Source organism: Stylophora pistillata, chromosome 9 (assembly GCF_964205215.1).
Source record: "Stylophora pistillata chromosome 9, jaStyPist1.2, whole genome shotgun sequence".
Classification (NCBI taxonomy): Eukaryota; Metazoa; Cnidaria; class Anthozoa; order Scleractinia; family Pocilloporidae; genus Stylophora; species Stylophora pistillata.
Genome location: NC_142527.1, coordinates 31,886,698 through 31,905,574, shown reverse-complemented (window position 1 = coordinate 31,905,574; position 18,877 = coordinate 31,886,698). Strand labels below are relative to the sequence as shown.

The window sequence follows — 18,877 nt, the reverse complement described above, 5'->3', positions numbered from 1 at the left end:
GCATAAGGAAGGCAGAGGGGGGTGCATAAGGAAGGCAGAGGGGGGTGCATAAGGAAGGCAGAGGGGGGTGCATAAGGAAGGCAGAGGGGGGTGCATAAGGAAGGCAGAGGGGGGTGCATAAGGAAGGCAGAGGGGGGTGCATAAGGAAGGCAGAGGGGGGTGCATAAGGAAGGCAGAGGGGGGTGCATAAGGAAGGCAGAGGGGGGTGCATAAGGAAGGCAGAGGGGGGTGCATAAGGAAGGCAGAGGGGGGTGCATAAGGAAGGCAGAGGGGGGTGCATAAGGAAGGCAGAGGGGGGTGCATAAGGAAGGCAGAGGGGGGTGCATAAGGAAGGCAGAGGGGGGTGCATAAGGAAGGCAGAGGGGGGTGCATAAGGAAGGCAGAGGGGGGTGCATAAGGAAGGCAGAGGGGGGTGCATAAGGAAGGCAGAGGGGGGTGCATAAGGAAGGCAGAGGGGGGTGCATAAGGAAGGCAGAGGGGGGTGCATAAGGAAGGCAGAGGGGGGTGCATAAGGAAGGCAGAGGGGGGTGCATAAGGAAGGCAGAGGGGGGTGCATAAGGAAGGCAGAGGGGGGTGCATAAGGAAGGCAGAGGGGGGTGCATAAGGAAGGCAGAGGGGGGTGCATAAGAAAAGGAGACAGAAGGAAGTTTGATAGCAATGGGTTGACACGTGCACCGGACTTTTTCTTCCTCCAAAATATAATTTTCTCCGCCAGCTTCTAATTTTAAGTGTTCTCTTTTTCAAAAGTGCACAATTCTCCCCCCCCCCCCCCAACCACACCAAATTTTGATTAAATTCGTTCAAAAATCCTTCAAGATTATCAAATCTTTACTTTTACTTGGTGCTGAAATATAAGTGAAATGAAACACTAACACCGCTGAAATAAACAAAAATTCACGATTTCCCTTAGCTACTAAGCCAATAAGGACTGGGGAATTACCATTAGCGGTTCCAAACTAACCACAGCCATACCAATGATCTCTTCTCGCTCTTTGGTCTTCTTTTTATCATTAGCAACTCGAATGGACGCAGACCTCGATGAAGAAGAAGACGTCGATATTGAGGGGTACGATGACGATGACAGCACTTCACAAAGTTACACAAAAAAGGAGAGCTTTGGATCGCAACAAATGCTCGGAAGCGAGCAGGATTCGCAAGAAATGTCGCAGTTTGCCAGCATCCTACTTCAAGATCTTCAACACAGTGACAGCGAAAGCGAAGAGGATGATTTCCCGTTTGGCGACGGAGATGACGAGGAGGAGGAAGACATTGAAGAGGAAGAACAGATAAGCTTTTTTCCCGGAGGAGATGAAAGCAATGAGGCAATAAAGGGAGAGTTACCGGAAGAACTTTAAGGTTCAGCTCAGTTAATTCAAAGAACTGCGTTTGTATTTTCTTTGACCTGTGAAACGGGTTTGTTTTCCTTGCTCCCGACGCTACGACGTCAGCCTGGTGTCAAACATCACGTGCAGTTGCATGGTTACTTAGCCCATAATAAGTAGCGGACTCAATAGGTTTATTTTTGAAACAAGACTGATTATGCTACCCCCATAGATCTTCACCGTTCTCATTGAAATTTAACTAGAGATCTGTCAATGAAGGAGTCCTATGCTGTTGATAGACTGCTTATTGTAAATAATCCTGTTCTGTATTGTTACATTCACACGACGTGTGCTATTCCTTTACAAACTGATTCTCTGAGAAGGGCATCATTTTGATCGGACACAAAGGGAGGAGTTTAACGACTTCAGTGCACAACTCAGCACTCCTGTTTCTGCACTAAACCAATGTAAGTTTAATTTCTGTCAGTTTGTCAGGACACGACAGTAGAATGGAAAGATGCTGATCTTTTATGTATTGTTTTTTTTTTTTTTTTAATCCTGTTCTGTATTGTTACATTCACACGACATGTGCTATTCCTTTACAAATTGATTCTCTGAGAAGGTCATCATTTTGATCGGACACAAAGGGAAAACGCAAGTCAAAGCACATTGTATGTAAATTTATATTTGACATTTTTCATGTAAAATAAAACACTTTCAATTGTGTCGGTACTAATGTCCTCCTGTAGGCCAGATGTATGACGAGTCTGCATACCCGTAGAACGGGGGCCGATAGTGAGGGCGAGGACAATTCAATACAAGAGGAAACAAAGGGAAAGTCCCCTTATAGGGAGAGTCTCTCCCTTCCCCAAATGCTACCTCTGCATCTCCATGAACGACACTTCCATCTTTCTAAATTATTTTTTCTCATTAGTCCCGGCCATTTAATTGTTGAAAGGTGCTGAGGGAACGAGAGAGTCCAGTGGGTATGGGATAAGCGTCAGAGCTGCGAGAGAAAAAATTCAAACAGAATAGAGCCATTTTTTGCTTATTCGCTTAAATGGTCAATATAATCAAGTTAATCAGTCGCTAAGATTCTTCCCACGCACTCCTCCACGGGCACTATTTACTTTTCCTGAGCATTACGCACCAGTTCCCTCGGTCGTAATAATGTTCCTCCAGTGTCACGTTACTGAGGCGGCTACAAAGGTTTCGGAGCTCGCCATCTTGAAACACGTGATAATACCTGTGGTACACGTGACCCTCTGTACCTTCTCCTGACCCTTCAGCGTCTTTTCTCCGTTTCTCATGTTGTTTTCCTGGGCCGCTGTATTTCCACGGCACAAATAAATCTTGTTGTTCAAACGAATCCCGGCTAGCATTAACCATCAATCTCGATGAACAATTATGATCTAAAGTTTCGGATTTATTAGGGGATGGTTCGTTATTTGAGGGAAAGTTTTCGATGGTTTTGCTTTCTTTCAAAAACTCGTTTTTGTTACTTAGGTTTTCCTGTTCGGTGCGATGATTATTACTTTCGGTGAAATCCACTTCCTTCAGATGTTTCTTTTTAACTTTTTTCACTTCCTGTTCTAAAGCCCATACGTACACGAGTACCAATCCCCCTGGGCGTGTTATTCGAACCAGTTCCTTTAGACCAACCAGACGTCGCTCGGCCGTAGCAAGGTGATGAAGAACTGCGATGCAGAGACATACATCAAACACATCAGTCCTGAGGGACGAAAACACGAAAAATAGACAATTCAGTTTCACGACTTTTTAATCCCTTGGCCCGTTCCTTCGCTAACGACAACTTTAACTCTGTCAACGACAAAAGCAGCGAGAAACGCACACTAAGCGAACACGTTTTCTTCCATTTGAATATTTAATAGTACAAAACCATGGTAACAAACTAGCCAATCGAAACAATGGAGAACATCAGGAGTGCTGAGAACTAAAGCGCGGGAAAACACAAGTGACTACGTCACGATCGGTTTTGGTTTTGCATTTGATCGGTGAGCACAAGTTTTTCGACAGCCAATCACAGGCCGCGGGGAGGCACAACCAATACAATCTCTGGTTACAAGCGGCAATATATTGAAAATTCCCTTATCCCCTGTCTCTCTGTCTGGCTGTCTCCATTCCACAAAAATCAATAACCATGCATTGGCCGCCCTCCTCACCTGTATGGCAATGACAAGATATCACACACAATCACAGAATATCCCCGCTCTCGGCAGATAGAAGCCAAGTTAAAACTTCTATCAGAACCTGTTTTGAATAGATTATCATTAATCCCAAGATATTTGCCGTTTCCACATCCTACATCCGCCACCAGACTCCCGACTGGTTGATTCCGCAGAAAGTCTGCCACTTTTGGCCAAGGGCTGTGCCGTGTTCCACTGAAATGTGGCGCAATCTTTTCGTACACTTCGTGCACGTGGAGCTTTTCCAGATTTTGCGCTTCTCCAATCGTTGTTGGAACACTGGACGGAGGCGAGAGTTCGGGAGCAGTCTTGCTTCCAGTTTGCGAATCACACTGAGCTGAGAAGGCGCAGTCACACGGAGTGTGGCGGACTTTGCGAAGTGTTAGCGAAATCCTTGTTTGTCTTTCAAACAGAGTAGTTCCTTCTTCGGCTCTTTTATTATGAGTGCCCTCTGCAATGACTGTTTCAGGTTCCTTGGAGATTTTAACGTAACCAGTCCCCTCGTTTGATGTACTTTTGGCATCATGTATAATATCGTATTTTCGAGGTGTTATACTGCAATTTGAAGACAAGAACATTTTGTTCCCACAATACGAGCATATAGTAAGAAGTGAAAGATATACGTGTCTGTTGGGATTCAAATTTATTTCTCTTAAATTGAATTGTTAGAATAGGGAAGGCAAAAATATTTAGGTGTTTTCCAAGTTCAGAAGAAATATATCCACGTTCCACTCTTATTTTCCCCCTTTGAAACAAAATTACGCTACGTCACTACAGTTGAGTCGTGTGCTATCACCGCTGTGGCGGGTCAAGTTAGCTTCTTCTTAAAGTAAACCACAAAATATTAGTTTGATAGGACAAAAAAATATCGAAATGGAAAGAAAAAGCCAAAAAGGATAAAGCATATTTTAAGAATCAAGACGATTGACGCGTGTTGCACAAACCAAAGTGTACAATTTAGGCGAGATGTTTCGAGATACACCAGCCATAGCAAGCGCCTTTAACACTGAGTTCCTGGAGCCAGTCTAAAACAGTAGCTGTGTTCAACTGGATTTGTATTTCTTCCGGAAATGACTTTATCCTGGTGGAAAGCGGTCCATCTAAATCTTACCCGTGACTCCAAAGATATCTGCTTTCACCAGTCATGACCAATAAACTTCTCCTTGGTAAAACAACTGGCACGTGTCTACCATCCGGATGACGAAACTCCATTGTGACCTGATGCAATCAAAAATACATAACATAAAATACACTGAGTTTTTAACCAAAGCACTTCTATGGGATGGCTCTTGTTTCAAAGTTGAATTAGGATTTTGAGTACAGAGAATTTTAGAATTTAAAATTTGGAATTAGAAAAAAAAGGATTTAGCCGCAGCACTCTCACAGGGTGGCTCTATGTCAAGTGACCTGAGGTCAAATAAGCTTGTTGAACATTGATTTTGTGGAGAGAGGGAAATTGGCAGACCCAGAAAAAAATCGTCACAGTGAGCATAGGAAAAAAAGATCAACTCTATCCTCATGTGACATCATCATTGCCCAGGAGTTGAACCCAAGTCACAGAGATAGGAAAACGTGTTCTCACCACTGCATTACCCTTACTCCACCGACAACCTCATTCTCAAGGGGGGTGGGGAGGGATGGGCTGGGGAGGGACGGGCTGGGGAGGGACAAGAGAGAGCCAGGATATAAGGGAGGTACCTTCAACTACAAACGTCACTCTTGGTGCTTTGGCAGAGGCGTTTCTTCACCCTCTGCAAGGAGTCTAGCACTGATAGTAGCACTCATTTTTAGTGCAGGAGCTCCAGCTACTCTCTCCACCAATGTGTATCATATACCTTTGTGATTAGAAGTAATGTGCAACCTGTAGTGCTCATAATGAGGGCCTACTTACAGGCTAGAAACTGTGTCATTGAAAACCTACTATAAGGAAAATACCTGAGATCCAAGGCTGAGTGAAACTATTCCATCTTCAAAAGCAGAGTGAGTGTCAATGTGAGGTGGAATACCTTCCGCATAAAAATAAAAATAAAAATACATTTCTAAAAAAGTGATTTGAAATATATTTACTAATATATCCAGGGAGATAATGCAATTTACTAATATATATTACTATGTTATGGAGAGCGCCCATATTTTTCTAGAGTGCGTTGCGTTACGTAATTATTAAAAATAGAACGAAGAAGTTTCTAGAACATTTAGTCATGATGACTAAGCGAGAACTTTAAGGAGAACCTTCTAGAACCGTGACTCAGCATATTTTTGTTATGATGTAATCATAGTGTAATGTTTCTAAAAATAGCAATATTACAGATCTCTAGAACATTCTAGAACTTTCTGAAAGATATATAAGAAGTCACGCTAGCTTAAAGAGAGAGACCTTTTAGTGAGCTATAACTGCTGTTGCGAAGAGCCCAGAGGAGCGAGAGCCGGACAGAGTTGTTTACTGGAATTGAAAGCCGTGTGGAAGGCTACGTGAGAGAAAGAATTACGGACGTCGACAATTTGTTAAAGATTTTCAAGAGAACTGTGAGTTGTGCGGTAGTACACTGAGATTTAAGTGATATTATTTGTAAAGGGCTCTAAGTTATAAGGTTACTGATTGTATTAGTATTTATATCGCTCCGTAGCTAAGTGAAAAAGATAGTTATTGTACTGGTTGTCGATATCGCTTCGTAGTTATTACGTCAGTCAATAAAGTAGTTGAGTTGTACGAGTTATATCTTTCTGGCGGTTTGGAAAATACCGTAACAACTAATATATATTACTAATATGTCCAGGGAGATAATGCAAGTAATATTTGTTTTACTGAAAGACTGAGCAAAGTTGGATGTGTTCAGCCAGTCTATCCTAACCAGAATTGCATCTAGTGTAATATACAAAGACAAGCTTAAAATAAAAACTGCCATAGAGGCACATGTTTTTGTTTTGTTTTGCAGAGGCAAAGCCTCCAAGAGAGGTACTATGGCCTTGCCAATTGCAGGTTTCTACTACCACCACCTTTTTCACCACATTCATGTTACCACAAAGGCTCTAAAATTCCCTGCTTTTTAAAATTTTTCCTAGGTAACAGGCTTTTTCTAAGGTAACAGTTGGTATGAATTGCCTGTTTCATTTCAACTTTGATTTTCACATGTTAAAGCTGGAAATTATTGATAACATCTCTACATTTCTACCTTTAGTCTGATTTGTTGAAGGAAACCTCATGAGCTTTTTATTTTCATCATCTGCTTAAAGGTAGTTTTCCCCTTTAAATAAAATTTAACTCTAAAGATTCAGTTCTACCTTGGCCTGGCTTGTATTCGTTAACTGTCATTTGATCTGGTTTGAACATGACTTTCTCCTGGACACGATCCAACAGTACGTCACAAACACCAGGAAAACCATCAGGTAAAGGATTTGATTTGTCTACATTATTTGATCGATACAAAAACTCGTAGCCAAAATGTTTGACTCTCCTATGACGAAGTTCCTGATTTGCTGTGAAAGAAGAAGAAAGCTTCTTATATGACTATAAAAAGGATATCTAATGAACCATTTTTTGTAGACACTTCTGAAAAAAGTTGTCAAAAGGGTCCACCTCTGAAAAAAGTTGTCAAAAGGATCTAAATATTGTTGGCTTCCTTGAAGAAAATAATCAACCCTCCCTATACAATTACCTGCCATCCTCGGGGGATGGGGTGGGGGAGAAGGGCGTGGAGAAATGGAACTTCTTGTTCCTAACGTTAATACTTGATCAAAACATAGTACCTGTGCCTTGAATCTCAACCTCATTCCCTTCACTTCCCCATCCCAGTACTTGAATTAACTGCTCCTCTTCTGCCTCCGTCACAAAATCATCCACTAACACAAGACCTGATGGTGTGGCCTGTTTTTCAAACGAAACATCATCGGGTAAATTTGTGAGGAATGAAAGGTAGAATCTGACGTCGGGTCTCGGAAACTCTGAAGGACAGTCTAAAACACGACCGTGCACTTTTTCCATTGCCTTAAGTGATTCACTGACATGCTCAAAGGTGATAAATGAAAAGGATCTACCAGGGAACATCAGAAGCCGCTCTATGTTTCCAAACTTCTGAAAAAAGTTGAAAATTAGCTTTCGGTCTATGCCACACATAAACCCTCCATTTCCGACCATCAGATGGCGAGTGGGCGATTCTGAAACTATGGCAAGTTCGGAATTATTCCTGCGAAGACTATGAATTAGTCTCGTCTGCTTTCTCAGCGCCTTTTTTTCTGCTTTGGTCAATTTTGTTGCACACGTTTTCATTGCATTCGATGTCGCCATCTTGGATTTTAAATTTAGCGAAAAAACCTCAGACCTAAGTACTCGCTGGCTCTGTGATCTCAGCTGGCGGGACACATAACCCACTTGGCGATACCCTGGAAAATTACTCGGATATTTTGAGGTTCAGTGGAGGACAAGTGACATTTATGCAGTGTAACGCAAGATTATCCAGCATACGGAAACACATAAGCCCAGAAAAGGTTAGTTGATCTGCGCACTACATAATGTTCCCATATGACTTAGAAAATTGCAACTAACGCTGTATGCTAGAAGTCACTAATGCACTATTGATCAGTTAGAGTAAGTTTTAGATGAGCAACATAAAACAAAATGCCAGAAGACGCTTCAAAAACCAATACCTAACATGTTGTTTGTGAAAATGAAACAAGAGAAACGATTTTATGGGAAAAATATCAGCTGTTGGGGGAGATCTTTTGTAACAGCGTATACCGTGCGCCTGTAAGGGAGCCCCCCACTCTCCCCTCCCTCTCTTACATTGATACCTATATACTCAGTGGAAAGTGCAAAGAAGAATTGATCGTGATAATTTATTTAAAGTGTTGAGCTGTTATATCTTTTCATATGTAGCCTTTTGTTTCATCAGTAATCTGAAAGGTGACCTACCCCTTCTTTCCCATCTCACAAACTGCCTCTTAAACCATATTCCTATCCTCTGAGGGATCAGAAAAACACTCAAGGTATGTCTAGGGAAATGTTGGTGTCCTTCCAATCTTCACATTATATGATATTTTCAGTCCTACTGTAGTACCATTATGAAGAGTGAAAAAGTCACCAAAAGTTCTCTGCATCTTGCTTCATCTACACAGTATATAATCTTGTCTCCTGTTCAAAGTTAAGGTTGGGAGAGGGAGAGAAAACGTTTTATGGCTGTTAGTTAGAACCCAACTGTCTTGAACATAAGCTTCTTTAATGGGAAATTTGCATCATCCTTTCTGGACCTATACATTTCTTTTAGATAGTCCTGCCAATCTCTGTCTTGAACACCAGCTTACATAACGGAAAATTTTCATTATCCTTTCTGGACACATACAACATCTGTTCTATATTTAGGCAAATCTATTTGTTAACCCTTTACACCAAAACATCAGTTTCCAAGTTCTCTATTCTTGCTTTCTGAACATTTCCTATGATATAATCGTACTTACAAGGAGAATATGCTTCATGATCAAGAACATCTTGACCTTGCAAATAAATACATTAACTTAATCAAAACTTAATCCTTTAACTCCCACCAATGACAAGTGTCTAATTTCTCCCAATAGTGTTCCCCCTGAATCTTAAATAAACTAAGTTAATCCTATTCCATAACTCAGTGATACAATGCCATTGGTGGTACTTAACTCTGCTGTTACTTTACAAGAGAATAAAGGCTGATAGTTTCGAAAGAAACTGTTTGGGGCTGCATTGGGGGGAGTAACGAAATAATTTGGATATATCAACAAAGTTGAAATGGTAAATTGGCCACCGTAACGATTACAAAAGCTGACGTTTCAAACATTAGCCCTTCGTCGGAGCGAAGGTTGCAAAAGTGTTGACTTGGGAGGGAAGCACTTCCTCTTGGTAGTGGTTTTACTCTTTAATGTTAACCCTGACTTAAAATACTGTCTCTGAGTAGGTCTCCCTCTGGAGCCCAATTAATGTTCAGAGACACCAACCTCTGGAGATCTCAAATCTAGAGATTTGTTTTTATGGACCACCAGCACCCCCCCAACTGAATTTGCCTATGCAACCCCCCCCCCAAAACAAAAGTTCAGACTGTGAACCTTCAAGTGTCAGTGAGCATATCGAGCAATTTCATGGGAAAAATGTGGATCTATCTGTCAGGGATTTCAATTGGTCAAATACTCATCCAGTCAGACTCTCACTTAGATAGGTGTAACAAAGAAGAAACTCTCTTTTTTGTTTGCAATTAATGATGTGCATTGCGCAAGAAAATGAAGTCAGAAGCCGTAACACAAGCATAAGAAGCCAAATGATTTTGGAATTTTGGAACATGTGGAGCTTAAATCATGTTTTTTGTGGGCAACTGATCCAAACTTTCTTTTATCTGGGAGTTTTGGTCAACCATATGGGAGAGCGGGAAATTAGCTCTGTATCCAGGAGACTCCCAGATAGTCCAGGAGAGTTGGAAGATATGCTATTGTTTTGGCATCAATTGAGGTAACTTAAGGAATCCTTTGTCCATTTTCCTTAAGCCAGATCTCAAGAATGGTATGCCTTTCTGAGGGGTAACAAACCTAGATATGCTCTTTTCATAACCACAACAAGATCATCATTGAGATGAATGTAGAATTTGAATAAGACATCATCCAGTTTCTCTGTTTGCAGTTGCAGAAAAAGGTCAAAGCAGTTCTCTAAAAGACTTGCATCAAAGCAAGAAAAAAGTTTTTAATCAGTAGAGAAATCTAATTGCCCCGAATGAGTATTTTTTTTATGCAATAGATGGTTTAAGGTCAGAAGTTACAGTTAGTTGTGTAGTCTGATCAAGGACTGAGAAGGAATTTAATGAGAAGCAGTGACTGATGCTTTGCTGATAACCTGAATGGAGGTTATTATCAGAGTCACGTGATGTCATTTCTGGTGTTAAGTGCATTTGGTGAAGTTGCTTGACTTAGACAATGTCTTCACCCCAGGTTTTCAAAATGTCAGTCACTGTTACAGACTCTCTTCACCCACACGATCAGACTACATGACCAACCATTCAAATTATCTGACCCTGCCGAGGAGGGCCTGGGTTTTAAATTGAATACTCTTCTTGTGAATGAAACCAAAAGGAATCTGAAGCATTTTTATTGATCTACTGTTTGGGTTTAAGTATGAAAGTGTTCAGTGCAGTCTTACACCCTTTGCATGTGGAAAAAAAATAAGTTAAATTTTTTATGGCTCATTCTTTGCAGAGAAAGTTGAGTATGAGCTGTGTCAAATAAGCTAAACTGACTGTTTAAAGTTTAATAAATCACCACGAAATGAGTTGAGGAAACTTTAGGCATTTGCAGCTAAAAGAAAGCTGCATAGTTAGTCAATATAAAATTGGGTTGTGTCAAGCAAAACAAGGCGGAGAGAGGTATGCAGGGCTCTGGCACTAGTGCTAGACCCCTGCACGCGACTTTGGCAATTCCCTCCCACGCTATTGTGACTTTAACTTCAGCTTTTCCTTTAGCTTACATAAAATGCTGAAGATGCTATCGCTTTCTGCTTAAAGTATTGAAGGGGAAAAAAACGGATCTAAAACTTTAAGCCGGCGCAGGAATCTTACAAATGTGGCAAACTTGTAGTTTCCATGCCAACACATTATGCCGCAGCAAAAACACGACGGGAATTGACAGCTGAAGGGAGTTATCTTCGTATAGAACCAAATTCCTTTCATAATCTATAAGGAATGAACAGAAGTTAGAGAGAAGACCTTCTTATCGTCAGATCAGGAGTTGTTCACGACCTGGCACTTAACAAAAGAAATATCTCTCGCAACCATCAAGAATAGTCCATTAGAACTGGTGTTATAGAAGCAGATATGAGTAGTGCTTCCGAGTGGAACCTGAAATTCTGATAAATTTAGCCCGTAGAAGCGTGGTTGGAAATTTTTCTGCGACAGTAGCTTGCAATAGTTTGAATTTCCGAACGGAACGGAATGCTCAACAGTTCGCTTTAAAATGCTCAAAGGCCGAGACGGATCACAGCCGTTTTTTCTTAAGTATCTATTATTGTATAAATTATTTAAACCGTTAAGGCGCATTTTCCTCTCGCATCACTCGCGCCATTTGTGTCCTTGCATTATAAAAATATGCGTGAAATTTTCCTGTTTATTGCGAGTAGTGAGGTCACACTGTTAAAAAAAAACTTGCTTTCACACGTCAATCTACGAAATAGGAAAGAACTATATATAGCGGAACGAAAACTTAAGGCGATTTGGTAAGCATCTGAGTTTTTTCAGCATTTTTCTATATTGCGCTCTGGCTGGTAAAATGCGGCGATTTTATCTTGTTTTATGTCGATAGATTCAATTTAGAGGGACGTAACTACTTGCGGTTGGGATAACATAGATTACTGCCAGAATGTCTCTGTTTAAATAAAGCAGACTCGAAGATAATTGAGTTAACTCAAGGAATTGCATAACACTGCAGTTGTAGAAAAATGTCATTAGAACATGATATTAGAATTGACACGACAGAAACTTTTTAAGAAGCTCACTTTTTTTAGGCTTGTCTTTCAAACTGAAGAGTTGTTCCCAACGTACTGTTGCAGTTCCAGGTAACTATGCGTGAAATGTGGTCAATTCCAAATTAAGTTTGACCGTGAAGCACACGAAAATGAAATCTGCCACATCAATCTAATTTAATAAAATGTTATTTATAGCATTTGCAAAACACCTAAGACCAAAATAATTGGTTAGAAAAAAAAAAGAGAAGTAACACACCTACACTTTTTTCACTTTTTCTCCTGTCTGAGCTAAAGAAGAAAAATCTTTTGTGTCCTTTGTAGATAGTCGTCGTGTACGACTTCAAACAGATGTTAAATCTGGTCAAACTTTAGGATGACGGTATTTCAAAAGGTTTACACGTAATCTTACATGATACCGAAAAAAGTATTTTAACAAACTAATACTGATAATTTCCACTCGATTGAGTTCACAATGTCTAGATCTTCAGTCTCTGCGGAAATATTGTCGAACTCTGTTTTTAGCCGGGGGTAAAAATATATGAGCGATATAGTAAGTGCTTGAAGAATTTACTCTTTGCATTTTGCAATGATATTTGAAAACGTTGTTCCCGTATTGGCTTTTATCGGATTTAGTTTGTAATAAGTAGGCGCCTACATTATGGCATCGTTTTAAAACGTTTTTCGAGGGCGTGCACAAACCACTCGGAGCAATCAGTAAATGCTTCGAAACAACTGCCCTTACATTAATCTACACTGTTATAGTGCTTTGCAAATTTAAAAAGTGTAGACCTGATTCTACTGGTACGGTTGAATCGAAAGAGGAATCGTCATTGATGCGGCTACGCTTTAAGCTTTTTTCGCATAGCAGTATTTTTGTTATAAATAGCAGCATTTTTCTAAAGGCAATATCTTGACTCGTGTACTCGGAAAGTAATATTTCTCTGAAACACATCGTCGCTGTATTAGCCCATGATTGGATTTGGACAATAGCATTATTTGACTTCCCCTTGTCCGAACGTTAAAAAGCCGTATTTGTCGAATAGTGTCATGTCGTATCAAGCGGAAACTAAACTTGAAACATATTAAGGACTAACAGCTTTCGTGGTTTGACGTGAAATCAACTGTTACGTATGCCTGACTTCTATAAGGAGCCTATTGAAAATTACATTTTATTTAATTTTAGTTTTTTGTTCAAGCTTCTCGTTTAATATATTGTCCAAATTGTGAAAACTGACGTTGATTTTCTTGTAGAGCCAATATCTTTTCTTATGAAAAGTTCAACCATATTGTTAATTGTTATACATGTCAACATAGTGTATTCGTAGTCGCTTGTCTATTTTTCGATTAATTACAAGAAGATATGATACGACAATTCTCTGTGTGGTAATATAACTTGGAGTCACAATAGATACGACGAAAAGAAATCAATATTGACTAAATGTTATCTTTTGGAAAATTACCTCGCAATTGTCTCTGAAAACGTTAGTTATGATGGTCTGGATGTGAGCGAAAGCTGTGAAGATAGCCGGAAAACGTTTGTTAGATCCGTGTTTTCGTTTAAGCTGACACCGAGTTTTATTCGAGGTTATCTAGTAATGATATCAAAGTCAACCATACTGGAGATATTCTCCGGAAAGGGACCTAATATCGTTGACTTCCCACTCGACCTTAAAAAAAGAGCAGGTATTTGATGTAAGCTTTTCGGCACCACAGAAATAAGTCTCTTGAAATGAAGAATGAAGATTAAGTTATATTGGACCAGTTGTTACCAAACCTTTACTGTAAACCACGCCAAAGAATCTGAAAATCCTTTTATCGTTATGAAGGTGGACAGCCCTTCAGGTTTGTTTAAGTCATCTGCATCTTTTTCTCTGGTGGATAACTATGTTATAGCGGTAAATAGGGGTTTGTGCGATATAAATAATCTTCCCAAGGGTCTACGATTGCTGGTGAGTGTGTGACATCACTATATATTGCCCGGCATCAAATCATCTTGAAGTCTTGCTAGCGCGAATACGCGACAACCTCAATCTCCGCGCGATAATGGACGAAGAAACAAGCTCAGTTGTTCTCCTTCCCGAAGTGAAAGTAGAACCTATGGAAAACCCGGAAAATAATGGTGACAGTGAAGAAAGTTCGGTTGGAAGTCCAACGGACGAAAATTCGCTCCCCCGTTTTGGTGAAAGTTCAGAAGAAGACATTCAAAGGTTGTTGGAGCATCGCTCTTGTAGTGAAAATACATGGAGGTCCACAAAAAATGCCGTGAAAATTCTCCGCGACTACATGGAAGAAAAAAGTATGGATGTTAACTTCGAGAACTTGGATAAGGCAGCGTTGAATGATCTTTTGCGTAAATTTTACGTCGAAGCCCGCAAAAAGAACGGCGACTACTACAAGTCTTCTGCTCTGGGAAGCATACGCTTTGGTATCCTGCGGTACTTACAGTCACAACAGAGCAATATAGACATCAAAAATGACCCTGAATTTACCGAATCAAACAAAATTTTTAAAGCTCAGGTGGAGAAGCTCAAAAAGCAAGGCAAAGGCGAGGTAAATCGTTCCGACATTGGCCCAGATGACCTAAAGAAGCTTTACCTGAGTGATGTCTTGTCGCCATTCAGCGCCGATGGCTTGCAACGGAAAGTGTTCTTTGACCTGCTCATGTATTTGCCTGGAAAACGGAATCGTAGTAACGTGAGAGAACAAACCCGGGACACGTTTCTCGTGGGCTATGATTCATCTACTGGCTTGAAGTATATTTATCCTAACCCAGCACATTGTGAAAATGTTTTTACCGATGGAAAATGTCCTCGAATGAATGAGAAACCAGGTAACCTTTTATTTTTTTTTTTTTAGAAAACAAGCGAGAGTATTCAAAACCTTATAAATATTTTCGTAAATCGAGGCAAATTTTGTTTTTGGGGCTTGAAAACGATTTCTTACAAGAACTTTTCGAAAGCAAAGAACGCGTCAACAAATAGTATACAAAGTCGTTAAAAAGCGAAATTTCGCAAGTAAAATCTCTTATAATAAGAGTGTTTGGTTGCAGTTGGAACAAGGTCTCTTAAACATATCTATATTGAAATTTTACTTTCACGTTAATTGATGCATGCCTCTCCAATTGAAGTTTGTGAAAGCTTTCTTATTTTACTGGGTTATGTCCTACAAAGTGGTTCAAAGTTAACCACCAAAATGAAATAACTGGCTTGGCAAAGTTTTATGACTTCAAACGTTTTTCACTGTTTGGTGGAAGGGAAGGAAGCTATTTATGTCAGTAGCATGAGGAAAGTTTTGTTCTGACAAAAAGATGGTCTAATATTTTGAAAGGATTTTGAGTCTAGTTCAAAACACTTCAACCTGAAATTCACTAAACACATAGTAACAATATAAATTACAAAACAAGCTTAAAGAAGGCACATTTGCTTAAGAGTTTAGGTGAATCAGATGTCTGCTGAGGCCTCACTGAAAAAATCCTTGTTATTTTGAAAAGGGTCAGAGAAGGATCATGGCATTTTTCCTTTCACCCTTCCCCCCCCCCCCCCCCCAAAAAAAAAAAATCTCTTAAAACTTGTCCAATAATGGTATGCTGTGATGTGAGAGAGAGCATGATTTGTGCCTGGTAATTGAAACTATTTAATTGTAAGCTATTGTCCATAAGGCGAGTTGAGCATTATGAAACATGAGCTTATGAGACCTAAAATATATGTGGTGTCTCTGATATTATGCAATACTTTAAAGATGCTTGGTTGGAGAATACTACTTGTATGTTGATATATTGGTTTTGAAATAAAGGAAAGGATTGTAAGATGAGAAATATTGCTTTCACCCCACCCTCCTTCAGGAAACCCAAGATGTCCGGTGGCGTCATTTCTGAAGTACCTGTCGAAGCTGAACCCAATGAACTTGTACCTATGGCAGAGACCAAAGGCATCCTTCAAACATCACGCTTGTGAAGATGACCCCATTTGGTATGAAAATGCTGCAGTTGGGCACAACTCCTTAGGGGAAATGATGACAAATATGTCCAAGCTTGCACGGTTGTCCAGAATTTACACAAACAACTGTATCAGAGGTACTTATGTGGCAATTCTCGACAGCTTGGTCGAAGACTACCCTCTCATCACTACTTTAGTATCCATACCCAGCTCCCAAAGATTCCAACATATTCTCCCCAGAGATCCTTGTGATGAACGTCCAACCATGGTGCCTGTTACTGGAAAGTATATCTCAAGTTCAGAAGGGAAAACATCCCCAAGAACCAATGAAGGAGCCCCACCATCTAGTGCAGAGTCCAATAGAGAACAGGCTCAACTCACAAAGATAATGGTTCCAGGGAATTTCTCTCATCTCCAACACCACCCTGGCAAGACAAGAAATTCTCCTCCTCAAGAAAGTAATGGAATTGATCATCGTGAGAAGCAAAGGGATGGAGGCCCAACAAGTCCAACAGAATCTGTTCTTGGCCTTCCATACCATTCCAGTCATAGAAATCTCCACAGTCCCTTTGTTGCGTACAGATTTTCTCAGCTTCATGCAGCTTCCCAAAATAACCTAGCACGCAATCTGCACCAACCATCACCTAAGACTTCTCTAAGTTTATCTCAGGGGTCAGTAACTCGGGCAGGAAGTAACCATGCAGGGCTTGCAAATTCAAGAGTTGTTTATTGTCAAACATTGCCAGCAATGGCCTCATCATCAACGTTGTCACTCACTGCGGTAAGTGGCCACAAAAGACACATTTCCTCTGTCAGTAATACAAATTATAAACTGTTCTCTTACTCCAGTGTGCAAAAGTTTACCAAATGGGTTATATCCTAAGCCATGACACTACAAAGGGTGGTCTCTGGGTTGTATTGTGAACTTTAAAACATATCTTTTTATGTTCACAACATTAGTAATTTACAGTAAGTTATGTATGATGCACAATGTTTCCCAAAATATGATAATAACAAACATGCAAATGCAATTAAAATCATATTGCAATTTAAAGTAAATATTAACAATCAAAAGGTACTTTTTAAACATGCTGGTAAGAACAAATTAGTTAGCTGCCTACAATTGTTTTTTTTTTTTATGTGGCCCTGACTTAGTTACACACACTTTTCACTTGAACTCCTTACTAAGTGACATGTAGATGACTGGTTGTTTCTGTGACTGACAGCATCGCTCAAGTGATAATAGTCCAATGACAGGAAGTCCTCTAACCACTCATGTGCTGGACACAGCCAGAGGTTCACCAGCTAAGAACTTGCCAATTCAGTTGTACTTTGAAGAAATGCGTCCAGACAGTAGAATGTGGAAACATATTACCTCAGGGTAAGACAGACTTAATTCAGTTGTTCAATTTTGAAACTAATAGTGGATTGATTTGGATTTGCTTTACCAGTCTTTACTCTTTTACTGGTTAGAAAAGGTGCATTTCCCTCACTGCCATCAAATGCAAAACTCAAAAGTCCAGTCACAGCTTGGTAACTTCAGTTTTTGCACACTTCAAGCAATTTGCTTGTCTTTACTCTGAGTTTTCAATTGTTCTTTTTTATATTTTCATTAGCCCTTGTTAGCCATTGTTATCACTGTTAACTTGGTTTTACAACAATCAATAAAAAAGGTAGACTCTGAAACATCAATCAAATATTCAATACATCGAGATCTAGCAGTACATATACTGATAGTTATTGAAAAAATTTATTCGCATTTGGTGTTTATTTTTGAACTTACATTTTGTGAGTAAACCAACTTGGAATGTTTTTGCTTTATTTTGACCTTTTCCTTCAGGGTAACTAATGCTGATGGTAGAGTACCCAACTTACTAACTCAAGAACAGTTTATACCTGGTAAATACATGATCAGATTTGAGACAGAGGCATACTTCAAGGACATTGGGGTTTCTTCATTTTTCTATCCATATGTAGAGGTAATGAAAGCGTAAAATACTGTTATTTAAAATATTCACATCAACACTGATTCTAGGCATTGTCCACATTATGCTGCACTTCTTCCCTATATCTAGAGGTACAATAATCACAAATTTGCTGTGCTGCAAATATATTGGTACTCATTAGTTGTGTCTACATTCTTCCATCAAACATTGCAAATTGCTTCCCCAAGTTCATGCAGAAAAATCCCTGTAGATATCAAGAATTTCCAGTGTCTTGTAAGTCAACAACTTCCTTCAGCTTCATAATCATTATGGTAGTTGAACTTAGGGGAGTGCAATTCAGTCTGCGATCAAGTGTATGTTTTAAACATGAAACAAGCATACAATACTAGGTTGATTTAATATTGCAGGCACAGATGACCTCAGCAAATGAATTATCTGCTCTCTATTGACAGATCACAATATTTTGCTCAACTTGTCCATTGTTCTTTTTCAGATCGTGTTTCTCGTCAATGACTCATCTCAGCACTATCATGTTCCTCTTCTTCTCAGTCCGTTCTCTTACTCAACCTATCGTGGAAGCTGAAACCTCATGTGGGCTACTTCAAAGTGGATACACAGCTGATGATTGTCAGAAAAATGACAAGCTTGTTTACAAAGGCAATTTCTAATTTTGTTATTGGTGTAGGCTGGTGTAAATTTAGGGACAGGTCTTGTTTGGTTCATTTTAAGATACAGTTGCAGATGTTTTCTTCCAAATTTTTCAAGAGCTACAACAGAAAGCTTTTGGCATGTTTGTTAAATAAAGTTATACTTTTATTGTATCTTTTTAATTTTTGTTATTCAGACCCTATTGATACAAGTTCACGGTTTAACTCTAGCTGATATAATGTTGGGGTGTGACTAGAACTTCCATGAATTTTCATATCTTATCACAACTATCTAAAATGGTCTAGATTAAGCCTGATAAGTGACATTAGTCCAGCATCCTTTCACTGACCTTTGG

At 39.8% G+C, this 18,877-nt stretch overlaps 3 protein-coding genes across 4 annotated transcripts in view; 2 read left to right on the top strand and 1 right to left on the bottom strand.

Moving 5' to 3' along the window:
- LOC111334430 (transcription initiation factor TFIID subunit 1) overlaps positions 1-2,054 on the top strand; it is a 28,038-nt gene extending 25,984 nt beyond the window's left edge. For both annotated transcript variants that reach the window (XM_022940159.2, XM_088732854.1), the window contains exon 46: positions 1,015-2,054. In XM_022940159.2, the coding sequence (XP_022795894.1) occupies positions 1,015-1,355 (341 nt within the window). In that variant the 3' untranslated portion in view covers positions 1,356-2,054. The remainder of the gene's footprint in view (positions 1-1,014) is intronic.
- Positions 1,637-7,840, bottom strand: LOC111334431 (tRNA (carboxymethyluridine(34)-5-O)-methyltransferase alkbh8). The gene is made up of 6 exons (XM_022940160.2): positions 7,277-7,840; positions 6,812-7,006; positions 5,465-5,535; positions 4,641-4,747; positions 3,506-4,084; positions 1,637-3,054 (listed from the first exon to the last, which is right to left on the bottom strand). The coding sequence occupies exons 1-6, from the start codon at positions 7,812-7,814 to the stop codon at positions 2,445-2,447; spliced, it is 2,100 nt and encodes a 699-aa protein (XP_022795895.2). The 5' UTR covers positions 7,815-7,840; the 3' UTR covers positions 1,637-2,444.
- Positions 7,841-8,059: 219 nt separating this feature from the next.
- Positions 8,060-18,695, top strand: LOC111334433 (uncharacterized). Its single transcript, XM_022940163.2, has 5 exons — positions 8,060-14,823; positions 15,835-16,709; positions 17,155-17,309; positions 17,769-17,907; positions 18,368-18,695. Exons 1-5 carry the CDS (start codon positions 14,037-14,039, stop codon positions 18,455-18,457), a joined length of 2,046 nt encoding a protein of 681 aa, XP_022795898.1. The 5' UTR covers positions 8,060-14,036; the 3' UTR covers positions 18,458-18,695.
- The last annotated feature ends 182 nt before the right edge of the window (positions 18,696-18,877 follow it).

Coding starts and splice junctions, on each gene's coding strand:
- LOC111334431 (XM_022940160.2), bottom strand. CDS start 7,814: ATGGCGACATCGAATGCAATGAAAACGTGTGCAACAAAATTGACCAAA. Junction 7,007..7,276: donor GGTTGAGATTCAAGGCACAG/GTACTATGTTTT, acceptor CTTCTTTCACAG/CAAATCAGGAACTTCGTCAT. Junction 5,536..6,811: donor CGAATACAAGCCAGGCCAAG/GTAGAACTGAAT, acceptor TTTATGCGGAAG/GTATTCCACCTCACATTGAC.
- LOC111334433 (XM_022940163.2), top strand. CDS start 14,037: ATGGACGAAGAAACAAGCTCAGTTGTTCTCCTTCCCGAAGTGAAAGTA. Junction 14,824..15,834: donor TCGAATGAATGAGAAACCAG/GTAACCTTTTAT, acceptor ACCCTCCTTCAG/GAAACCCAAGATGTCCGGTG. Junction 17,310..17,768: donor TGGAAACATATTACCTCAGG/GTAAGACAGACT, acceptor CTTTTCCTTCAG/GGTAACTAATGCTGATGGTA.